Consider the following 20515-nt stretch of genomic DNA (forward strand, 5'->3'; position numbering starts at 1 on the left):
AAGTTCAGTAAAGTTGGAAAGATATTCACAGATTCACACTTCCAGCATCAATAACTCATTAGATATAGGTTGTCAAAACATAAACGGTGCCTCTTTCCCATTGTTGCAAGGCAGACAATGTGCTACAAGCCCAGTTTTATCAAAAGTAGCTGTCTTTCAAGCTACAGGAATAACATTGGTGTCTATGGAGTGAACAGGGTCCGTCTGCAATTTGCAAAACCGCTGCAACAGTAAAGAGAGACAAATATTCAATAACTTCACTCTTATACATTGTAGTGTCACTAAAATCACTGCAGCCTTCAACTGGCTCCTGTTGACAAAGTGTTTTAACAGAAATGTAAATGCTGTAATTTGATTCTTTTAATGAACCATGTAACTTGAATGGATGTGATGCTGGTGTGACCACAGTGCACACGTCTGATGTTGCTCACAGTGGTCCAAGGAACGCTCAGGGAGTTTGTGTGTTTGCTCAGACTCATGAAAAAATACAGGGAACATTGTTTGGGACTCAAGCAGTTCCTTCTTTTACTCACTATCTCCCCAGCCTTAGGAAAAAAAAAAACCTGTTCACACGGCACAGATGAGGCTGAGGTACACAAGAAATGTTTGGCTCCATTGTACAAGTTTGGGTAAACGGTTTTGTGGGTTGCCCAGTAAGCCAGTGGGTCTGCCGTTCTTTCTACAATTGCATTCGCTGTGGCGCTTTGCATTTACAAGGCTCTACTTGCGTCTTCGTCTAATAGGCTCCACAGTTGAACTGAAAAATATTGAAGATCATCATCATCATCACCACCAGAAATGTCAGTCATTCCCTATTCAGAAGAGAAAAAGAATACCAGTGGAAGGTGCTGCTGGTGGTGGAGGACGAGGCTGCGGTGGTGCTTGTGACGTAGATGACTGCTGCTTGGTATTCTTTATGTTAATTGTTGTGCATTCTGTTATTAAACGTTCTTTCACACTGGCTGCCACTCTGATTGGTGAATCCAAAAGTTTTGAAATGCAGAGCCACAAGTGTAGCAACAGTCAGTGAACTGTTCTTTTCTTTGGTTTGTAGTCTGTCAGTTAAGCACCTGACAAGGTTCTGTGCCAGGTGTTGTGTCATGGGGGTGGTGAGTTGGGAATATATATATATATATATATATATATATATATATAAATAATCTATCTATCTATCTATCTATCTATCTATCTATCTATCTATCTATCTATCTATCTATCTATCTATCTATCTATCTATTCTCTACGAAATACGAAATCTGACATACTACTAACTCTCAAAGCAAAAACAACAGCAAAAAAAAACAATCTATTCTGCTAAAAACAATTCAAATGAACAACACTAAATAGGGATCTCCTATCCCGGAACACTCGATCCCGCTGAGTGATTCACATAACAAACCGAACCAATCAGGTGATTCGAAGCAGTTGAGTGCTTCAAACGTCACTGAAGTGATTCAAACGTCACGAGTCACGTGACCAAACCACGCCTCGGCACAGTGGCTCGATACGTTTGCTTCATGAGCTACAGCGCATGTGTCGAAGCCTCGGGTATCAGAGGACCATCACTAGCTGCTGTCTTGGAACGAGACGCTTCAGGAACCATAGATTTTCAAAGCTAGTTGCACCCGGACACAATAAAACAACGCACTATGGATTCTAGTGTGGAAAACAACGTGAAGACCGTCAGAAGGAGCAAAGAGGAGAAGAAAGTTCTCAGAAAACAGCTAAAAGCCAGTCACACTTTATTGAAACATGAAGGAATCAGTACAGCAGCACAGCCCACCAAGGTAACGGAAAAAACTACTTTTAAAAACCGGAAGTGGAGCAACTGACAGGCTCGAGATAGAGCTAACTGTTAGATATATTCCTCTATATCTACATTTTCCAGCGATTAGAGGCAATAAAGTACACTTCAAATTTAATTATTCATTTAAGAACAAAGGCATGATAGTAGGTTGCTAACACACCTGACTAACTGTCACGTATCGCTTTGATATTAGCTTGTGTTTACATATTTAAATCCTCTAAAGGAAACAAACAAAACAAACAAACAACAGCAGTTTAGGTATCGAAGAGAACTTGTCATGGTCCATGATACAACTAGAATCAGCTTTTTACCCTGTAATGATTGCATTAGGAGCTATTTGCAGCAGGAACTGAATCAGTTTTTCATAGGGACGATACAATTAAAATATGCAGCTTTCATTCTTATAAACAGCAGTACTCTACAGACATGGAAATACAATAAAATGCTCCTAATAAATGCATTCATTTTGATGCAAAAAGGGAAAAAACTGCTACAATTATTCAAGTGAAGTCATAATTTTATACCGCATTTTTAAAACATCGGTGGTGAAAGACTGATGGTACAAATTTACCTACCAAGTTTAAATATTAAGGTTAAGGTTACCCTACAATATTATATATTATACAAATGTACCTGACTATACTAAATGATACAAGTTCTGACCTGCAATATTAGACAAAATACAGAGGAACCTTCATTAAATATTGAGGTTGAGAATCCACGCAATTAACAATATAAGAGAGACAGACCATCAAAACACTTAAAAATGTAGTCTTTCCCACAGAGAAACCGCAAAGAAAGTCAAGGTGTCAGTGAGTAGTTTTCTTCTACATTTAAAGGCTCAGAAACAGGTTTTCAACTGTTATATCTGCCAAAGGTGGCTACTTTGATGAGTCAGAAGTTTAGAATACATTTCGGTTTCTAAACTGATTTTTTATTTTTTTTAATAGATCTTTTATTTGTTCTATGTTTTCGTTTCAGAGTATAATGAAACATTACCATGCATAATTTCCAATAAAAAAATGGAAAAATTGGGGTGTTCTAAAACTTTTGACCGGTAGTGTATTTCAAGAAAATGAGAGAAAAGACAAATAAATGAAGCTCTCAAAGCTAAATAGAGATGTGAAAGGGGTGCCACTGTTCTTGTTTTTTTGTGTCTACTTTCCATTTTATACAAATGTAATGTGTCTGATTGTTGATGGGGATGCCACACTGTCATACGACATCATAAATGAGAGAGAAATCACACAATGCATACTTAACTTAGATGTGTTGTATTGTAGCACACACTCAGCAAGATAATGTATTTTTTCTCCAAGCAATAGGAGTGATTTTAAACATGCTGTAATCACATACAAAGTGGCTTTAATTGGACTAGAAGATGTTACACAAAACAAAAGCTATTTTTTCACAAGGCTGTCTTTCTTTGTTCTGTCGCCTTAGGATTTAATACAATCTGATGATGTGACTGGTTCAGACCTTCAACCTGTTTTGGATGTAGCTTTGGATCTGCTTTCTATAAGATCTCCCTCTATTGTGTCTCTTCAGAGTTTGGTGGTGGCCAATGGCGGTCTGGGCAACGGTGTTAGTCGAGAGGGACTTTCTGCAGCTCTGAAGGAGATGGGAGAGGTGGAGACTCTGGTCATGCCTCCTCACAAACCTTACGCTTTCGTCACGTACAGGCAAAGTATTTCATCACAGCAGCAACTTGTATTATACCTACAGGAAAGTTAGATTTTAAAGTCATACCATTGTTATTTTTAATCTTTTTCCAGATCTGAGGAGAGTGCTCGAAATGCTCACGTCCACCTGAATGGACAGATGCTTCAATGTGGAGAGAACAGTGTCACACTCTACCTCAGTTATGTGGAATCAGGTATTATAACACACACAAAATTGCAAATCACTGTTAAAACTTTCCATAAAAAAATTAAATGTTCAGACCTGAGGTTAGTTTGAAAATCATAGACATTAGAAAGATATTTTTGCAGCCCGAACTTTGAGCCTTACAGTGTGTATGTTTGTATGCAGTAACACATGAAGAGGAGACATCTGTCCCTTTGCCAGAGGGATTAGCCTTGGTGGAGGATTTCGTGTCTCCAGAGGAAGAAGCTGTGCTGCTCAGTGCTATAGATTGGTCGTCCACTAATGATGACATCACTGGTGAGGGTTTGCATGTTTCAGTGGGTTGGCTCGTGATGCAGATCTTCTTGCATTATCCAATAAGAAAACATTTGTGTTTAACACCGAATTGAACTGATTCAGCAGAACAGAGAAAAAAAAGAAAATTGCAAAATGTTTCATTAAATTAACATATAAAAGTGTGCATCATACACTGATATATGATCGCAGGTGGTCTTGATGTATTCTGAATAATCCTCTTTCAATTTGTGTTCATTTTAAGGAGGAGTACCAGCATTTCTTTTCTGTGCTAGCCTGCTTTGCTAACTTCATCCTAATGCCTTTTAGCTCAAAAAGCTCTCAAGCACAGAAGAGTGAAACATTATGGTTTTGAATTTCGCTATGACAACAACAACGTGGATAAGGACAAGCCGCTACCTGCAGGTAAGCTTCTTGTTTTTCTTTTCCATTATTTTTAGTCCAAGCAAGTTTTTTTGGATTATATTTTGTTAGGTTTGGTTATTAGTCCAGTCACCTATTACATTTTACTTGACAATTATAGTCTTGAAACTGGGATGCTGTGAATTTTGCTGCTGTGCTGCCCTCAACAGTGTCCACTTTCTGTAGAAGTTTCCAAAAATCAGAAATCTTTGTATCTTACATTGTCACACAGAGAGCTGTCATTTATTATTATAGGTTTTCAGCAGGGCGCGGTGTGTGTGTGTGTGTGTGTGTGTGTGTGTGTGTGTGTGTGTGTGTGTGTGTGTGTGTGTGTGTGTGTGTGTGTGTGTGTGTGTGTGTGTGTGTGTGTGTGTGTGTGTGTGTGTGTGTGTGTGTGTGTGTGTGTGTGTGTGTGTGTGTGTGTGTGTGTGTGTGTGTGTGTGTGTGTGTGTGTACCTAGGTCTTCCTGACGAGTGTTTACCTGTGCTGGAGCGGTGTGTAAGCAACGGACACATCAGCATGATGCCAGACCAGCTGACTGTAAACCAGTATGAGTCTGGACAGGGTGAGCTCTTCCTGTCTCTAATGGCTGACCTAGTTGCATAGAGGCACAAACACATGAATAATTCACAAAAATATCAATATGAACATGTCAGGGTGGTTCAGCTACCAACGCAGGGGGAATAGCTGTTTCTGAACATCATCCGTTAGTGCCAAATCACTCAGACATGAATGTTAAACAGGTGTGCTGTCTGCTAGAGTGCTCCAGGTATCACTGACAAAACTCACACAATCACAGATAAAAACATGCAGTAGATGTAAAATAAATATGTTTATTTTAGAGTCTATATGAATGCTTAAGTGTCAAGTCAATGCATTGGTACTAAAAACAGACTCATTTGTTCTCCAGAACACTGTGGTTTTACTGTTGATTTAAAAACTGAATTAAGTGGCGCACAGATAGAGTTTACTGGTCTGTACCACAAGGTGGCAGCAGAATTGTTCCAATCTGCAGCTATGATAAACAATAATAGTCTGTGTTTCCTGACAGTTTTTTTAAAAAAATACAGTACTAGCAAACAATCTAGGGCTGAAATTGAGATTTTTGTAAAGACTCTGTCTACCACACGCACTAAAATGCGTTGTTAAAAATCTGAATGAGTTTCGCATGTCCTTTTTATATATTAGAGAGGCTTTATAGACTTTGGTGTAATGGTTTTTATTCTGCATGTGTGTTTGTACTATCTTCAGGCATTCCTCCTCATGTGGACACTCATTCAGCCTTTGAGGACACCATCCTGTCACTGAGCCTGGGGGCAAAGGTAAGAAGCAACATCATCACACACCTCCGTGATGTGATTTACCCGACAATAAAACTCATCCATCAGCTTGTGCAGCCAGTATCGACCAGCGGTACTCAGGGTGTAGATATCAGGAAGTAAAATAAGAAATACACATTTATAGAGTCTGAAATAAACAGTTTTTTTTTTTTAGCTTAAAACAAGGATGCAACAGTTAAAAGGTGAACATTTATGTAAATACAGTGTTCTCAGACATTTGTCTTTCTGTTTGTCATCCTTTCTGTGTCCTGGGACCAATTATTCTCAATCAGAATGACCTGGATTTGGAAATCCCACGGTTTGTTATCCAGGATCATCACACCAAGATCAAAAACACTAGACTATGTGATCAAATCTGATTAAAGAATCTTTTTTTTTTGTCTTTTAAACAGCCCATTTTACAGATTTAATGTAATTCGACAGCTGAAATTCAGTCAGATTACTTTTCAACAACTGGCTCCTGGTTTGATCAATACAATTAACCATCACCTCACTGAACATTGGGATTCCTCAATCTCAGGGTGTTGTCACTATTTCTTTGTGATTTGACTGAGAACATTTTCCCCTCATACTACATCTAATTCTTTTCTCACCCTCTGACACACTGTCATCTTCTTGATCGTTGCGGCGTTCTGTCACTACAGCATGCAGTTAACGACTTGGTTGTAAGAAATTTTGTAAACGAAGAATGAAAACAAGAGATACAGATTTTCCTCTAACCTTTTGGTCTCTTTATGTCCTTGACTCTTCCAGATGTTACCAGGTGTTTTGACCTGAAACTAGGATGTGGGTTTAGCCTCTGTAAGCTCATCGCTGTAGATAAACACCCGTCTGTCCCGGCTAAGTTAAAAAACAGCGGCTCTATTAGCAATCAGCTGTCATCTGTTGCGGCATCTGTCACACACACACATACAAACACAGACTGGCAGACAGACAGTGTGTGTGTGTGCCGTGCATTCATTATCTTCGCTTTTCAGTGGAGATTCTGAGCTACAAAACAAGTATGGGCATATTATATCAAGTGATCAGAGCTAAAGGAGGAGACAGTATTTAGAAGAATATCTGAAACGATCAGTTGCTTCCGAAGAAAGTTGAGTACAATTTAGTGACAGACGGCTTGATCGGGGCAGTTAAATGACTCGACAAGCTATTGGGCGTTTCCAGCCTCCACTCCTTCTCATTAGGAAATGTGGTTGTAGAACATTTATTAGGTTTGTTATCCGGATGATTGTAGAATGACAAGCAAGCGTAACTGTCAGCATTAGATAACACAAGACTTCACATTGGGATTTTGTTTCTTGGTAGTATTATACCTGACAGTGTTGGGGTGAAGCGTTTGCTGTTAGCATTCTGTTAATATGTGACTCAATTGTAGCTGCTAAAAACCAACAGCAACATGATATCAGCATTTTACATCGTACAGCTCTCTGAATTATCAGCATAGCTACTGAAAAGGCTATATCAGTGGACTGCTACTTGTTAAAGATGGTCCCCATTTGGACTCTGAGATTTCAGTTACTTATCAATTATTACAATGCAGTTACATATTTCAACCCCCAAAGCGGGGTTCTCAGAATGTGTGGATGTACTGACCACAGAGAATAGTGACTAATTCGATAATATAATATAAATACAGAAATATGACAAAGCTTTTTTCCTTGTAATTTCTTCATCTGTGGCTGTAAAGAGTTTATCCAGCTGTGATTGGATTCAGTTTCGATTCCTGCGAAGAAAGATTTAGTGCATCATAAAAGCGTTGCTTTCTGCCAGTCAGTCGCTTTGATTTGATTTCTTTCAAAAAGCAACACAACTGATTTACTGATTAAACACATGAACGCTTTATGCAGTGTGACCTCCTGTGATTATGTTGCAGTAAACATAGCTGCACTTTCCAGGTTTATTGAGCCTGTTTGTGTTGAGATGTAGTGAGAAAATAAGTAAATGGCTGTCTATAAGGTTGTGTAGCTTTGTGAGGATTAGCTTGAAATTTAGGACATTTTGACCATTCCTCATTTTCTGACACAACTTCAAAGAGTCGCTTGAGGATTTTGAACCACGAGTAGAATTAGGTTAGAGTTAGGCATTTATTTGTCATGGCTAAAGTCAGGGTGAGGGGCTCTGTAATATCATTGTATGTCCTCACAAGCGTAGCCTTACAACTGTGAGAGTGTGTGTGTGTGTGTGTGTGTGTGTGTGTGAGAAAATGATGAATAGTCTTGTAGTGACGTGTAGCTGCCAGCATCGCCATCGATTCAGTCACATTCCACCGGTTTCATTGATCGGCTAATGCTCCTCAGAAGGGAACCGCACAGTCCTGTCGCTGCCTGTTGTGTGTTTGTTTGTGCGTTCGAGAAAGTGTGGGAGCTCGGTTGCGGTCCGAGGGAAAGATCTGATCACTTGCCGGAGTCGCCTGCTCTTTCACAATCCAACGCATCACCCATATCTGTCTCTCACTCACTCCCGCTCGCACTCACACACATACACCTCCTCCTCACAAAATCCAATTTGCCTGCTGTCAGAAGTTGGAGAGATGCAGTTTGAAACTGTGTGGATGTAATTTCCCAGCAGAGCTTGTGCTGTTATGTGCTGTAGGGAAACATTAGGATCAAGCACCAGTGCCGGGGTGGAGATGCCTCAGCTGGTTGTTAGAGAGAGAGCAGGAAGACAGTGGCTTTTTTCTCTTCCTCAGGGTGACGTCAGTCAGAATTTTGCTTTCATTTGTGATGTTGATTGTAGTTTGACGCCGGCATTTTTTCAATGACTAATTTGTGCTGTAAATCTGGATGAACAGCACCTGAATGATAATGATTAACTGACTAATCAATTTGGTGCAGACCTATCGGATTGTTTAAGGTCAAAGTAAGAAAAATTGATCGGTTTTGGATGGAGAAGAAAATGATCAAAACTACATTAAGCCACACAATATCCTATTGGAGAACTGAAGTAAACAAGACTGAGAAATCAATGAGGCATTAAAAGGTGCTTAACAGTTTCTGCATACTTGAAATTATGAAAACCGTTTGATCGATGCTGCAAGTATTGAGGTTTGTTACTCATTACCAGCAGTTACAGAATAACAAGTAGAAACACATTGATCCAATCAACCATATTGGTGAAATCAAGTTTTTCTGGAGGGTATGACATGGTCAGAGTGGGCTAAAGTCAAACTGCAATAATGCAATAATTTATTTAGATTTTAAATTTTAGCTGCTTATTATCAGCAAATGTCTTGAGCTAACCACCATGTTGGGTGAGAAATCAGTGCGTCAGTAATAATAATATACACAATCCATCTACTGCGACACACAAGTTCTCATTGGTTTACAGTTTTTTTTTGCCTATAAATAGAAGATTGCATGTCCATACTTGTGTGTTTTTGCAGACGGTGATGGACTTCTGTCACCCTGATGGTCGTGTCATTGCCGTGGTGTTGCCGGGACGGAGCCTCCTGCTGATGAAGGGAGAGAGCAGATACCTTTGGACACATGGGTAAGCTCAACTGTGTCAGATTGATCAGTCTCTGCCTCTGGGAGCAAGTTTATCTTGACACGAGCTTTAGGTCGATTCACAGACGACTGACAGTTCTTTTCTTTTTCTCTTCTACTGAAATGTCTTTGGACTCCATACTATATTTTGTCGAAAACTTTTTCCCTTTTTTCCACATTGTTTTGCTTTCACTAGGTTCTGATTGGTGAAGTTGGTCACATCCACATCTTCTAGTATTGGTTATTTTCAGTTTATGTATGACAGTCTACTATAACTACAACAACTGCTTCCTTTCTTCTTTCAGAATTACTCCTCGAAAGTTTGACATGGTGCCTGCCTGTGACCCACCATCCCCTGCTGGTTCAAGGCCTGACCTCGGGACCCAAAGCGGTCTCACTCTGAGCAAGAGGGGCACCCGCACTTCGTTCACTTTCCGCAAGATCAGACATGAACCCTGCCGCTGTGGTGAGAAAATTGTGCACACAACTGAGCACACTATGTGTCTGCTAACAGTAGGCTGCATTACCATTGATGTGAGATGAGCTATATTTGTACAATCTAGAGACAAAAAAAACCCTTCTGCCCTGAATGTCTTCCAAGTGTGTCACAACCTGCAGAGCGCTTATAGTATCCGACCTGACGGACACATCAATAAAAAGCACATCACAGAAGATTGAGTGCATTTTTATTAGCAGGCCTGCATTGTTTGTGAAGAAACCTTGTGAGCAAACACTAACTGAGTTTGTAAATCCATAAGCATCATAAAAAATGCACGTCAAACCATTTTATTCTATTATCTGTTGAACGCACGCACCATGTAACAGAATATGTGGTGATACAAAATACTTTCCTTTTCTCTAAAGTTGCAACATGTAAGCTACCATTTAAATTATGAAATTGCTTGCTTTTCTGTTACTTTTGACACATTTTACTAATAGAAACAAATGTCATACTGGCTGCTCACATATGAGCATGTGATAACCCCAAAGGACTCAAAAAATCATCTTCAATTTGCAAGCAATTAGAGCTACAATTTCTCAGAGGCCACAGTATTATCTTCAATTTGCTGATTTTGTCTGACTAACAGTCTAACACCTTAATGTTTTCTGAAAAAAAAAACAGGAGATCAACACATTTGAGTATCTTGAGGCAGAAATTGGCTTTTTTTTGTGTGAAGAAGCAGTTGCAGGATCATCATAAAAGTTGAAGAGTAGGTTGATCTCATGTAGCAAAGCTGCTGAGTGAGAACGTACATACATCTCACCCTTCAACACCTTTCCCTCCCCAGCCTTCCCGTCTGCCTGTGACAGTCAGGGAGCTCCCTCAACACCTTCGCTCTCTCTGCCGCCATCTCCCCCGACGCTTCCCTGTTGCCGTGCCGACGCAGCCCGCCTGGAGGAGGAGTACGTGCACCGGGTCTACGACGCCATCGCCTCCCACTTCAGCAACACTCGCCACTCCCCCTGGCCTCACGTTTGCCACTTCCTGACCTCGCTCCCACCCCGCAGTGTGCTGGCCGACGTGGGCTGTGGGAACGGAAAATACCTGGGAGTCAACCCAGACGTGATTGCAGTTGAGTGTCATCATATACTATAATAATGCCTGTAATTTTGTGATGCTTCAGCGATCCCTGCAGGGGAGTTCCTTTATCATTGCGTTTTTATTGCTGCTGCTTGTTAGATTGTCTTCACTTTGAAATGCCACACGTTTTCATAACAGTCATTTATGTGCAGAAACATGTCCTAACGGCTGTTTCAGCAAATCAGTAGCAGCCGAAGAGCTCCTGCACTAGAACTCCTCTTCCTCCTCTGCTGCTACTGCAAATGTAAAAAGTAGAACAGATTCAGAAGGAGAGTATAAGCAGGTGAAGTCCTTTTTCAGACCAGCCGTCTATAAATATGATTGAGACGAGCTTGACTTGATCAATAACTTTAACAGTCGTACATAACAATGTCACATTAAAAAGGTCAAGGTCTGGTACCACGAAGCAGGATTTGGGGGTTACTTCAGGTTAATAGGGTGCGTCACCTCTTTTAGGGTTTATATGTGTATAAAAACACCTCCTTCTGACCAATCAATTCTCCTCCTGTGGATTTTGTTGTCCAGTAAAGAAAAGAGGGTCTCTTTGGAGGTCAAGAGTTTTTAGCATCTAAACCCTCCTCTCTCCCTGCTGAGCATAGATATGGGAGATATAGATTCTCAGTGGGGGAGCTCTAGTCTTGCGCTTTCTCTTTTTTCCTCCTGACCGCAAACAGTTTCAAAGCAATTTTATTTTTCTATAGGTCTTTGAATAGCGATAGAATCCCAAAACAGAGACTGATAAAGCACTGAAGCCTTGTGCTTGTTGACCTTATGAGATTTGCAGCCTAAACCTACTTAACGGCTTGATTGCTGCTCTTGCGGCTGTTTAACACCACAGGGGCTGCAGGTGGAAGAATAAAAATAAAATTGTCTTAAGTCCCGTGAGAATAGGCTGCATCTGAGCAACACATTTAATAATTAATTCAATGTAATACACAGTTGTAATCCTAGACAGGTCTATGCATGTCCTCATGATGGGGCAGTGATGTAGATAAGACTATTGAACCTTTGCATTCACACTGTCTGCTACCTTTCTTTCCTGGCTTTGGTGCAGCAGCTGTATTGCTTTTAGCCTGTGTTAGATTTTGAGATTTCCCATATTGATTTAGAATTATAGTTTGTTCTTCTTGTGAGAAATACGCAGCTCTGTACTCAATACTGGCCTTTTTATGTGAATACACTCAAAGCTAGAGTGAATAAGTTTGTATCCAGCTTAGTGTGAGCACCTAGTGAGACTGTGGTTGTTAGGATATGTGAAGCCAGATAACAAAAATATATCCTGGTTATGTTAAACTTGGCTCCATTAGGCTTTTTTTGGATCCAAAACGTACAAATACAAATAGTGAGTAAGACTCTGAAGTATTAGTTGAAGTAGCGCTGACAGCATGTAGCTATTCCTAATCTGACAAATTCACATTTTTATATTTCTCCTCATGTGCTGCAGGGATTAAACAAGCAAGATAGATGCAAGTCGGGTATTTTTTTTTCTGTAAGCTCACTCCCACCCAGTTTCTTCTATTAGAAAACACAGTTTTTATCCCTCAGAAGTAAATTACAGAAACTGTGTTCCAAAATTTAGAATGGTTACTTTAAAGAAAAGATAGATAGATAGATAGATAGATAGATAGATAGATAGATAGATAGATAGATAGATAGATAGATAGATAGATAGATAGATAGATAGATAGATAGAAACAATGTGCAAAAGAATGTGCAATTAACATGCAAGTTGTGTTGGTTGTAGAAATAAGGTGCCAAAAATGCTGCTATTTCCCAAAAAAAGTACAAAAACATTTGGTATTTACAATAAAATACAGCATGAGACAAGTACAAAAAGGTAGAATGTGAAAATAGAAGTAATAATAATATGCATTTAGCCAAAATTTGTATGCATTGTCAGAGTTTCATTCAACATTGGAACCCTCCTGAAATCAACTAGCACTAAAAAGTGCAGCAGCAAACACACTGTAGAGGTCATAGTCTCGGTGCTCAGCATAAAGCTCATAAATGTAAAATGAAGAGGAGCTGCGTCAAGTCTCTGCTCCAGCGTGAGGTAAGCTTTGCATCATTACACTTTCTGTGGGCAAGAAGCTGCAGTTTACTTATCTGCCTCCTAGTGTGCTGCAGGCTGGTCATGTGGGAAATGCTTTGATTCTGTGGGAAGTATTGCTGTTCACTTGAAGATAAGATTTAGATATCAGCTGGTTAAAAGCCAGTTTGTTTTTTAGGTTGACTCAGGTGTAAACATCGTGTTGTGTTTGAGGCGAACTAAATGAATCGCATCTGGGGACGAGATCCGTGTTCTCGCTCTGATTTCTGCTAGATGTCATTGTTTGCATTAGCTCAGTTTCCATGGTAATATCCTAAATTTTCTGTTTACGTATGCACACTGAGATATTCGTGTTTGGGATTTGGAGGTGTGTGTAAGCAGCTTATCCTGACTCAGACAGCGGCTGTGAAAAATCATTACAGAGAGAACACTGAACACTGATCATGCATGTCACACACCGGCTTTCTGACTTTTGTTCTTTTTTTGTCTAATTTTCTCTTAACCCTGCTTCTTTTCTTCTGCATTGGCTTTGTCTGTCTTCCTGCCCTCAATCTTTTTCTCTGTCTCCTGTTCCACTTTTCAGTGCTGTTTAACACTGCTATAATATCCCCAGTTTTAATTGAAATGAAAAAGGCTGACCATTTGTGTGTTTGCATGTCTGTAATGGATCGAGTCTGTGTGTCTGCTTGTATATGTGTGTGTTTTTTCTTGCCATCTATTATCACCTCTGTCTCTTTTGGGGGAAAAAAGTCACACAAAGCCTGCTTGAATTGTTTCCTGAGACTAAATGTGTTGAAAGTTATTATTAGTGCCGTCCAGTAGCTCCTCCCACTGTTTTTTTCTTCCTTTTACGTCTCTTTCCAGCTTCCCACTCGCCACACTTCTTTATATTTTTTGTTTTTTTCATCTCATTCTCTGTAGTTAATCTATCTCTCTACCATTTTTTGGTCATTTGTTGATTATATTTCGCAGTTTTGTTTTGTGCTTCCTCCTCCTTTTAACAAGTTTAAAGAACAATCCGTGGCTTTTTCATCTTGTTTTCTGTGTGATTATCAACATTTTTGCCCTCTATCATACTGTTAATGAATGATTTTACATGCCTTTGTGTCTGTTTTGTCTCATTTCAGGTGGGATGTGATCGTAGCAGTGCTCTCATCCAGATCTGTGCAGAAAGAGGTTTCCACGCATTTGTGTCTGATGCTCTTAGTGTCCCTCTGCGAACAGCATCCTGTGACGCCTGCATCTCTATAGCTGTCGTACACCACTTTTCCACACAGGTATGTTCACACAAAGAATAACAGATGATATGTCCATTTTTCTAGAAAGCATTATATCAGTTTTTCAGTCAGATTGACCCAAACCGAAACACTTTCCACTGGCTGCTAAATTGTTTGGGAAATCACAAATTTAGGTTTCCTCTTCCCTAAAAAGTATTTGAAGGAACTCCTTTCCAACCAGTTAGGGATTCAGATTTACAGATAGATCCCTGGTTGATGCTTTAAAGTTTAGGAATGGAAACTTTTTTCTTACATTTAATTTAAAAATTAGCAATTAGTTGATATGTAAAATTCTGAACCACAAGCTGTTTCTGGGTGTTTCTTTGCCCCTGTTCAATTTTTACTCACTGGAGGCTCACATTTCACTGCAATATAAGGCCATAACTCATAAAAAAAAAAAAATTAAAGTTGGATTTCTTTGATTGTGCATTTTACAAGGTTTGAAAAAAGCTGGAATCAACATTTACCTCATGCACTGTTTAAACACAGCCTGCAGCTCAGCCTACTTCAGCTGGAAACTTCCCGAATTTTTATAATGGGACTTTTGGTCACAGCTGAGTTACTAATGATTTTTTTTCTCTTTTTTTTTAACAGAAAATGGTTCATCCAAGAAGTTTATTTCTAGCCAATCTTTAAATGAGAACTGTAGAATGAAACAGTTTTAATGAATTAGATAATGACTTTCAGAGATGACTACCGAAAGGACTGTACAGAAGTTGCAAGTTTGCTAACTCTCTCTGTTTTTACCATTTCTGTCTCTGGTAAATAGTGTAGTTTCGGTATTTTTTTTTTTAAAGACAAAATGCTTTTCAAACCCACAGGTGGATTTTGGGGTTCAGAGCATTTATCTAACTTCCCCTACTGGTCTAAAGCAGAGAGGCTGAGAGAAATTAATGCAAAAACTCAGAAGAATACTCAGATCTTACTTACTTTTGAGACTCACATCTTGCCTTTTTGGTTGTTTTAAAATTCCTTTTCCACCTCTGGAGCCTCCTTTTTGACAATGACTCAAACACAACCATCATGGATCAATATTTTGACTGATTGGTTGAAAGCATTTTGCCTCAGGTCATGCCTTTAGTCAAATCGATTTATCACTTTGTGTCTGCATTTGTGTGATTTGGCTAACCTTCACGTGTCCTGAATTTCAATAAAATTCTACATTTCTTCACGTTTTTAGTCCTGTTTGGTCCCTGAGTTTAGTAAGTTGGATTTTTTAGTTCCTGACTGATTGAAATGTTCACTTAAAAGCCTGTGTGTGCATTTCAGGAGCGTCGGCTGGCAGCAGTGAGGGAGCTGGTGAGACTTCTGAAGCCTGGAGGTCGGGCGCTCATCTACGTTTGGGCTTTTGAACAAGAGTACAACAAACAGAAGTCCAAATACCTCAAAGAGAACAACAAAGAGCATCATGGCAATCACATCCCCTCTAAAAACACATCAGAGGACAGTCAGGAACCTCATGGGAAATCAAGCATCCAGATCAGTAGCCATTTAGAAGATAGCTGCAGGCCGCACGACAGCATGACGGATGTTAGCAGAGTGACTGATGGGAAGCTTAGTGTGCACACCAACCGCACAGCCTTTAACACCCAGGACCTGTTGGTTCCCTGGCATCTGAAGGAGGGGAAGAAACGAGGGGACGAGGAATCAGGAGACAGCGGCAAGAAGGACAAAAGAAAGGAGAAGCCTAAGAAGACGTCAAATAACTGTTGTTCGGTCTCTAGCTTGAGTCCAAAAGCTGACCCCAGTCCAGGGTTTGAGCCTTCTGGATCAAGACTTGACACCAGTGATGCTGCTCACATCCCAGACTCTAAACCCAGTCCAAGTGGCAACACCACTCAGACTTCCAGTTCTACTGTAAAATCAGAGTTGGAGAGCAGCCCGGCGCCTGTCTTTCATCGCTATTATCACGTTTTCCAGCAGGGGGAGCTGGAGCAGCTGTGTGCTCAGGTGAATGGAGTCAAAGTGCAGAGCAGCTACCACGACCAGGGCAACTGGTGTGTTATATTACAGAAGGATGGTTTATAGTCATGTTGTTGCTAGTACATGTTTGGAGAATTCTGTCACAAACCATGACAGTTTAGTTTAAAAAACAAAACAACATTTAAAAGATGCTGTGCTTGTTTAAATGCGGTTTAACCCCCTGGAGGGATTGAGAGGCTATTGTTTTAAAAAAAAAAAAGAAGAAAGAAAATGATAACATTAAGAAAATGATAACATTTATCAGAGCCAGAAACTGCAAAATCAGAAACTAGAATTAGATGTGAAACTTACCGTTAGTTCTTGGCCTGATCATCTGTTATGTGCCGTTGCATCAGGAAAATTCTGTAAATCTAAGCTCAGACTTTTAACATTTCATCAAAATCGCATTTTCTGACATGTCCTTTTTAAACATTTGCCAAAAATAAATTATTTGTAGTAACCAGATTCTGTAAAAACCTAAATTGGCTATGACCACCAGTCATGTGGCAAAAAATCTGGGACTTTTCAGCTGAACTAGGCTGAACTGCAGGCTGTTTGCACAGAGCAGATAGGAGACAATTGTGGAAACGAAATAAAAATGTAAAAAGTAAAATATCTAATGTATGAAAAGTCACCAATTGTGAAATATTGGTAACACCTGGGGGAAAATGTACCTGTTGATTATTTTTTTTAATTTAACAAAAACTCTAATTAGTGTGAAAAAAAAAAAAAAAGACAGGCCCACAGTGAGTAAAAATTTTACAGGATCCAAAAATGCCCAGATGCTACTAGAGATTAAGCACCATGAAATCAATAAAAACATTTTACAAATCTTTGATTGTTGCACTTACTTCTTGTAAAATGCTTTGACATTGAGTTTTGTTATATAGCTTAGAAAAAAAAAACATTGACTCCTGCTAATGTTTGACATGTTTCCCGGTGAGAAGGATGTTGATGAGCAGCAGCTTAAAGCATACTTTGGCTACTTCTTTGTAATCCAGTGGCTTTTTAACATTCCTCACAGTGTGTGGTCTGTACAGTAGATCACCTACAAGATTTTTCATCTCACTGCTTTGCTTCTTGGCTTGTCTTTTGCTCATTGTCTGCTGTGAAACCACCGAGCTGTAACTAAGCTGTGTATAAACTGCCTGTGCTCAACCTTTTCAACTTAAAGGTGGCGTTTGAAGCTGTGGGAGATTTGTATATTTTCTCCTCGTTTTTAAAACATGTTTGACAGAGGAAGTACTTCATGGTCATTGTCTAAACCAGGGGAGTCAAGCTCATTTTAGTTCAGGGGCCACATTCAGTCCAATATGATCTCAAGTGGGCCAAACCAGTAAAGTCACAGCATAATAACCTATAAATAAAGACAGCTCCAAATTTTTCCTTTGTTTTAGTGTGAAATTTCTTGAGAAAAATAAGTTCAATTTCAGCAATATTATGCTTCTGTTTATCATTTACACAACTTCCAGATCAGAGTGTGTCTACAACGTCACAAATCATTTAGTCACAGGTAGCTGGAACTGAATAATATAATATTTTATTTTACGATCAAAACGACGAAAGTCAGACAAAAGACAAAAATCAACAAAAACAAGACAATATTACAAAAATGAGACACAAAATGACAAAAAAATTAGCTAAATGACATGAAACAAAACAAAAAGACAAGAAATTACAAAAATTCCACAAGACAAAAAATGACAAAAGCTATAAAACGACAAAAAAGACAACACAAGCAAGACAAAAAAACCCCACAGATGATACACAAAACAACGAAAAAAACAAAATGACAAAAATAAGACAAAAAACACAAGCGAGACAAAAAGGAAACACAAAACGACAAAAAACAATGACTAAAACATGAGACAAATGACAAAAGTCAGTCAAAAAACAACACAAAATATTACAAAATGAGACACAAAAGAACAATGAGCAATCTAGTATTTTACTTTATGATCAAAACAACTTGTCATGGTCCAGAAATTATTTGAAATTTATAGTTTTACAAATTTACAATTTGCAGTTAATGTCTGCTCTGTAATTTTTACACTTTACAAAGTCGTCCTGCGGGCGGTTTTTGGGCCGCAGGCCGCATGTTTGACACCCCTGGTCTAAACCATGTGTTTGCACAGAGATCAATGAATTGAAACGGAATGTTAGTTTGTTAATTAGTGTATAGTCACAGTGATTTATGACTTAATAACCACTGTTTCTTACACACATACTCACAGTGTTATTATTTATAGGATGTGTTTTGCCAGACAGCTAAAAGACAGAATGAACTGCAGGATAATAGGATATTGATGTGGGAGGAGTGGAGCGGGGTTATTTATTGTGGCCCTTTGGTGGCAGGTTGGTAATTGGTCAGCGGCTCCTGGTAAAATTACCCCTGTGGCTTCTCAATCCTCTGAGACCCGCTGAGGCAAACACATTACGACGCTGAGGCGGGGACGGTTTGGTGGCTTTTACTGACAGTGGCTTATTCATTAGAGTGAAGACGACTGCTTGTGTGTGAGAGAGAAAGCAAAAGACAGATTTGAGTGTTGTTGTTGTTGAGTCTGTCAGCAGATTCTCACTTGACATTTGGAGGGATTATTGAAATGTAAAGGTATCCCTCCCCCAGGTGTAGTACATTGATTCGGCAGTCTGTAAGACATTTTAAATCAGCTCACAGGAGTCAAGAGACATAAAGTCAAACACACTTCCCCGATTGATTGGTGATATGTGTGATTATGTAGCATTGAGAAGTAAGTAACTCCAGGGAGACACAAATGAAGAAATAAATTTATATATGACTAAAAGTATTTGTCTCTCCCTGCCTTTTTACTTTTATGTACTTTTGGTCTCCATGGAGCTTAATTTTTGTGAATTTTGCCAGGTCCAGCCGTAGGGAAACTTAATTCTACAGCTTCTAGTTATATTTTAGACAAAAGTATGCTGTCTAGTTTGTGGCAGGAGTTTGTTTCACCATTACACAACCTGCAAGCACAAAACAGGCTTGATAAAAATGTGTTTTTTGAGTTTAGCGTGTATGAATTTGACTGGCCTGCAAAAGACCCTGACCTCAGCCCCACCCAGCACCTGACACAGAATCCCAAGTGTGATCCAGGACTCACCGGCTGGCATCAATGCTCATTAATGCACATGGAGTCTTACATGGTTTTGTTTTATTATTTCACCTCTTTTGATGGGTTTTGATCTATTGTTGGTCTTGAAGACTGAACTGTTATCGGCTGCTCCTGCTGAGAATTCTCCCACTTTCTATTTGAAGTTTTATTCAGGTTTTTTGAATGTCTGCTCAATGATATAATGTTATCTTGTGTTTTACACATTATAATACTCTTTTAGGCAATTGTGTGATTACTGGCTATAAAAATGATGTGACAAATAGATGTATTATCCTCACAAAATATCCTAATGCCTTTACTCGATAACATCTGCACAAGCTACAGTCTAAACTAACATGCATTTAAATAAGGGAAGCAGTTTAGAGAAAAACCAATGAGTGTTTAACTATTATGTGCAGTTTTATATGTGTGCGTGTGTGTAAAGGGGCATGCTTAAAGTAAACCTAAGGTTCAGGGCAAATTTAACTGATTCTAATGATACAGAAATAAATACAGTTATTAACAATAGATACAGTTACTGACATTGTACATACATGAGGTAGGTCAGCGATAGTGTCATGGACCAGAGAATAATGTTATTAGAATAAAAAATATTACCTGGTATAGCATGCAGTAAATATAGTAGTTTCAGGGTTAGGGATTTAAAGATAATTGTTCTTGTCATTTTAGATGGATTTAATTGTTTGTTATTGACGGCCTCTGGAACGGAACTATTTTTGCGTCTGGTTGTTTGCTCTGGTAGGTGCACCTATCCTGTTTCCAGCAGAATTGAATTAAGGTGGAATGATTCACTTAGATTTCGTGGGGAAAATGGGGGACATAACCCCATTATATTACCCATTCATATTTTGAACACATGCATATTCCTCCTCAATAAAACACTGAAGAGAGGCAGAAGATTTTTATTTTGAGAAACTGTGAAAATGGTGCTTGATGTAATAATACATCAACCGGGGGCAAGTTTTTTTCTACAACACTGGGTCTTTTATTTGACTCTCATAACGTAAGTTATGAGCTCATGCAACTGTAGAATTTAAGAATTAGAACCATGTATTCCATGTGTGTTTTGGAATTATCAGTTGCCCCACATGTTTAGTGATTTCCTCAACTGATGCAGAAAAGTTACAGTTGGTACAAATGGCATCTGAATGCTGGAAATGAAGTTTGATCCCTACATTTTCTATTAGACCTTGCTGTTAATGTGTTCTCCCAATATTCAAATGAATATGCCCATGTTTAAAAGCCATTGTTAGGTATTTATGGACAGATAATATTTTAGGTCTAGTACTCAAGTGCTGTTGATCCTTCCAGCGGATTTA

At 39.1% G+C, this 20515-nt stretch overlaps 1 protein-coding gene across 1 annotated transcript; it reads left to right on the forward strand.

Moving 5' to 3' along the window:
• Window positions 1-1545: 1545 nt before the first annotated feature.
• Window positions 1546-20087, forward strand: alkbh8 (alkB homolog 8, tRNA methyltransferase). Its single transcript, XM_023288930.3, has 12 exons — window positions 1546-1787; window positions 3356-3489; window positions 3583-3683; window positions 3839-3970; window positions 4277-4372; window positions 4830-4934; window positions 5621-5691; window positions 9092-9198; window positions 9500-9660; window positions 10484-10767; window positions 13954-14103; window positions 15373-20087. The coding sequence occupies exons 1-12, from the start codon at window positions 1650-1652 to the stop codon at window positions 16129-16131; spliced, it is 2238 nt and encodes a 745-aa protein (XP_023144698.2). The 5' UTR covers window positions 1546-1649; the 3' UTR covers window positions 16132-20087.
• Window positions 20088-20515: the final 428 nt, after the last annotated feature.

Source organism: Amphiprion ocellaris, chromosome 7, assembly GCF_022539595.1.
Source record: "Amphiprion ocellaris isolate individual 3 ecotype Okinawa chromosome 7, ASM2253959v1, whole genome shotgun sequence".
In the NCBI taxonomy this organism is placed as follows: Eukaryota; Metazoa; Chordata; class Actinopteri; family Pomacentridae; genus Amphiprion; species Amphiprion ocellaris.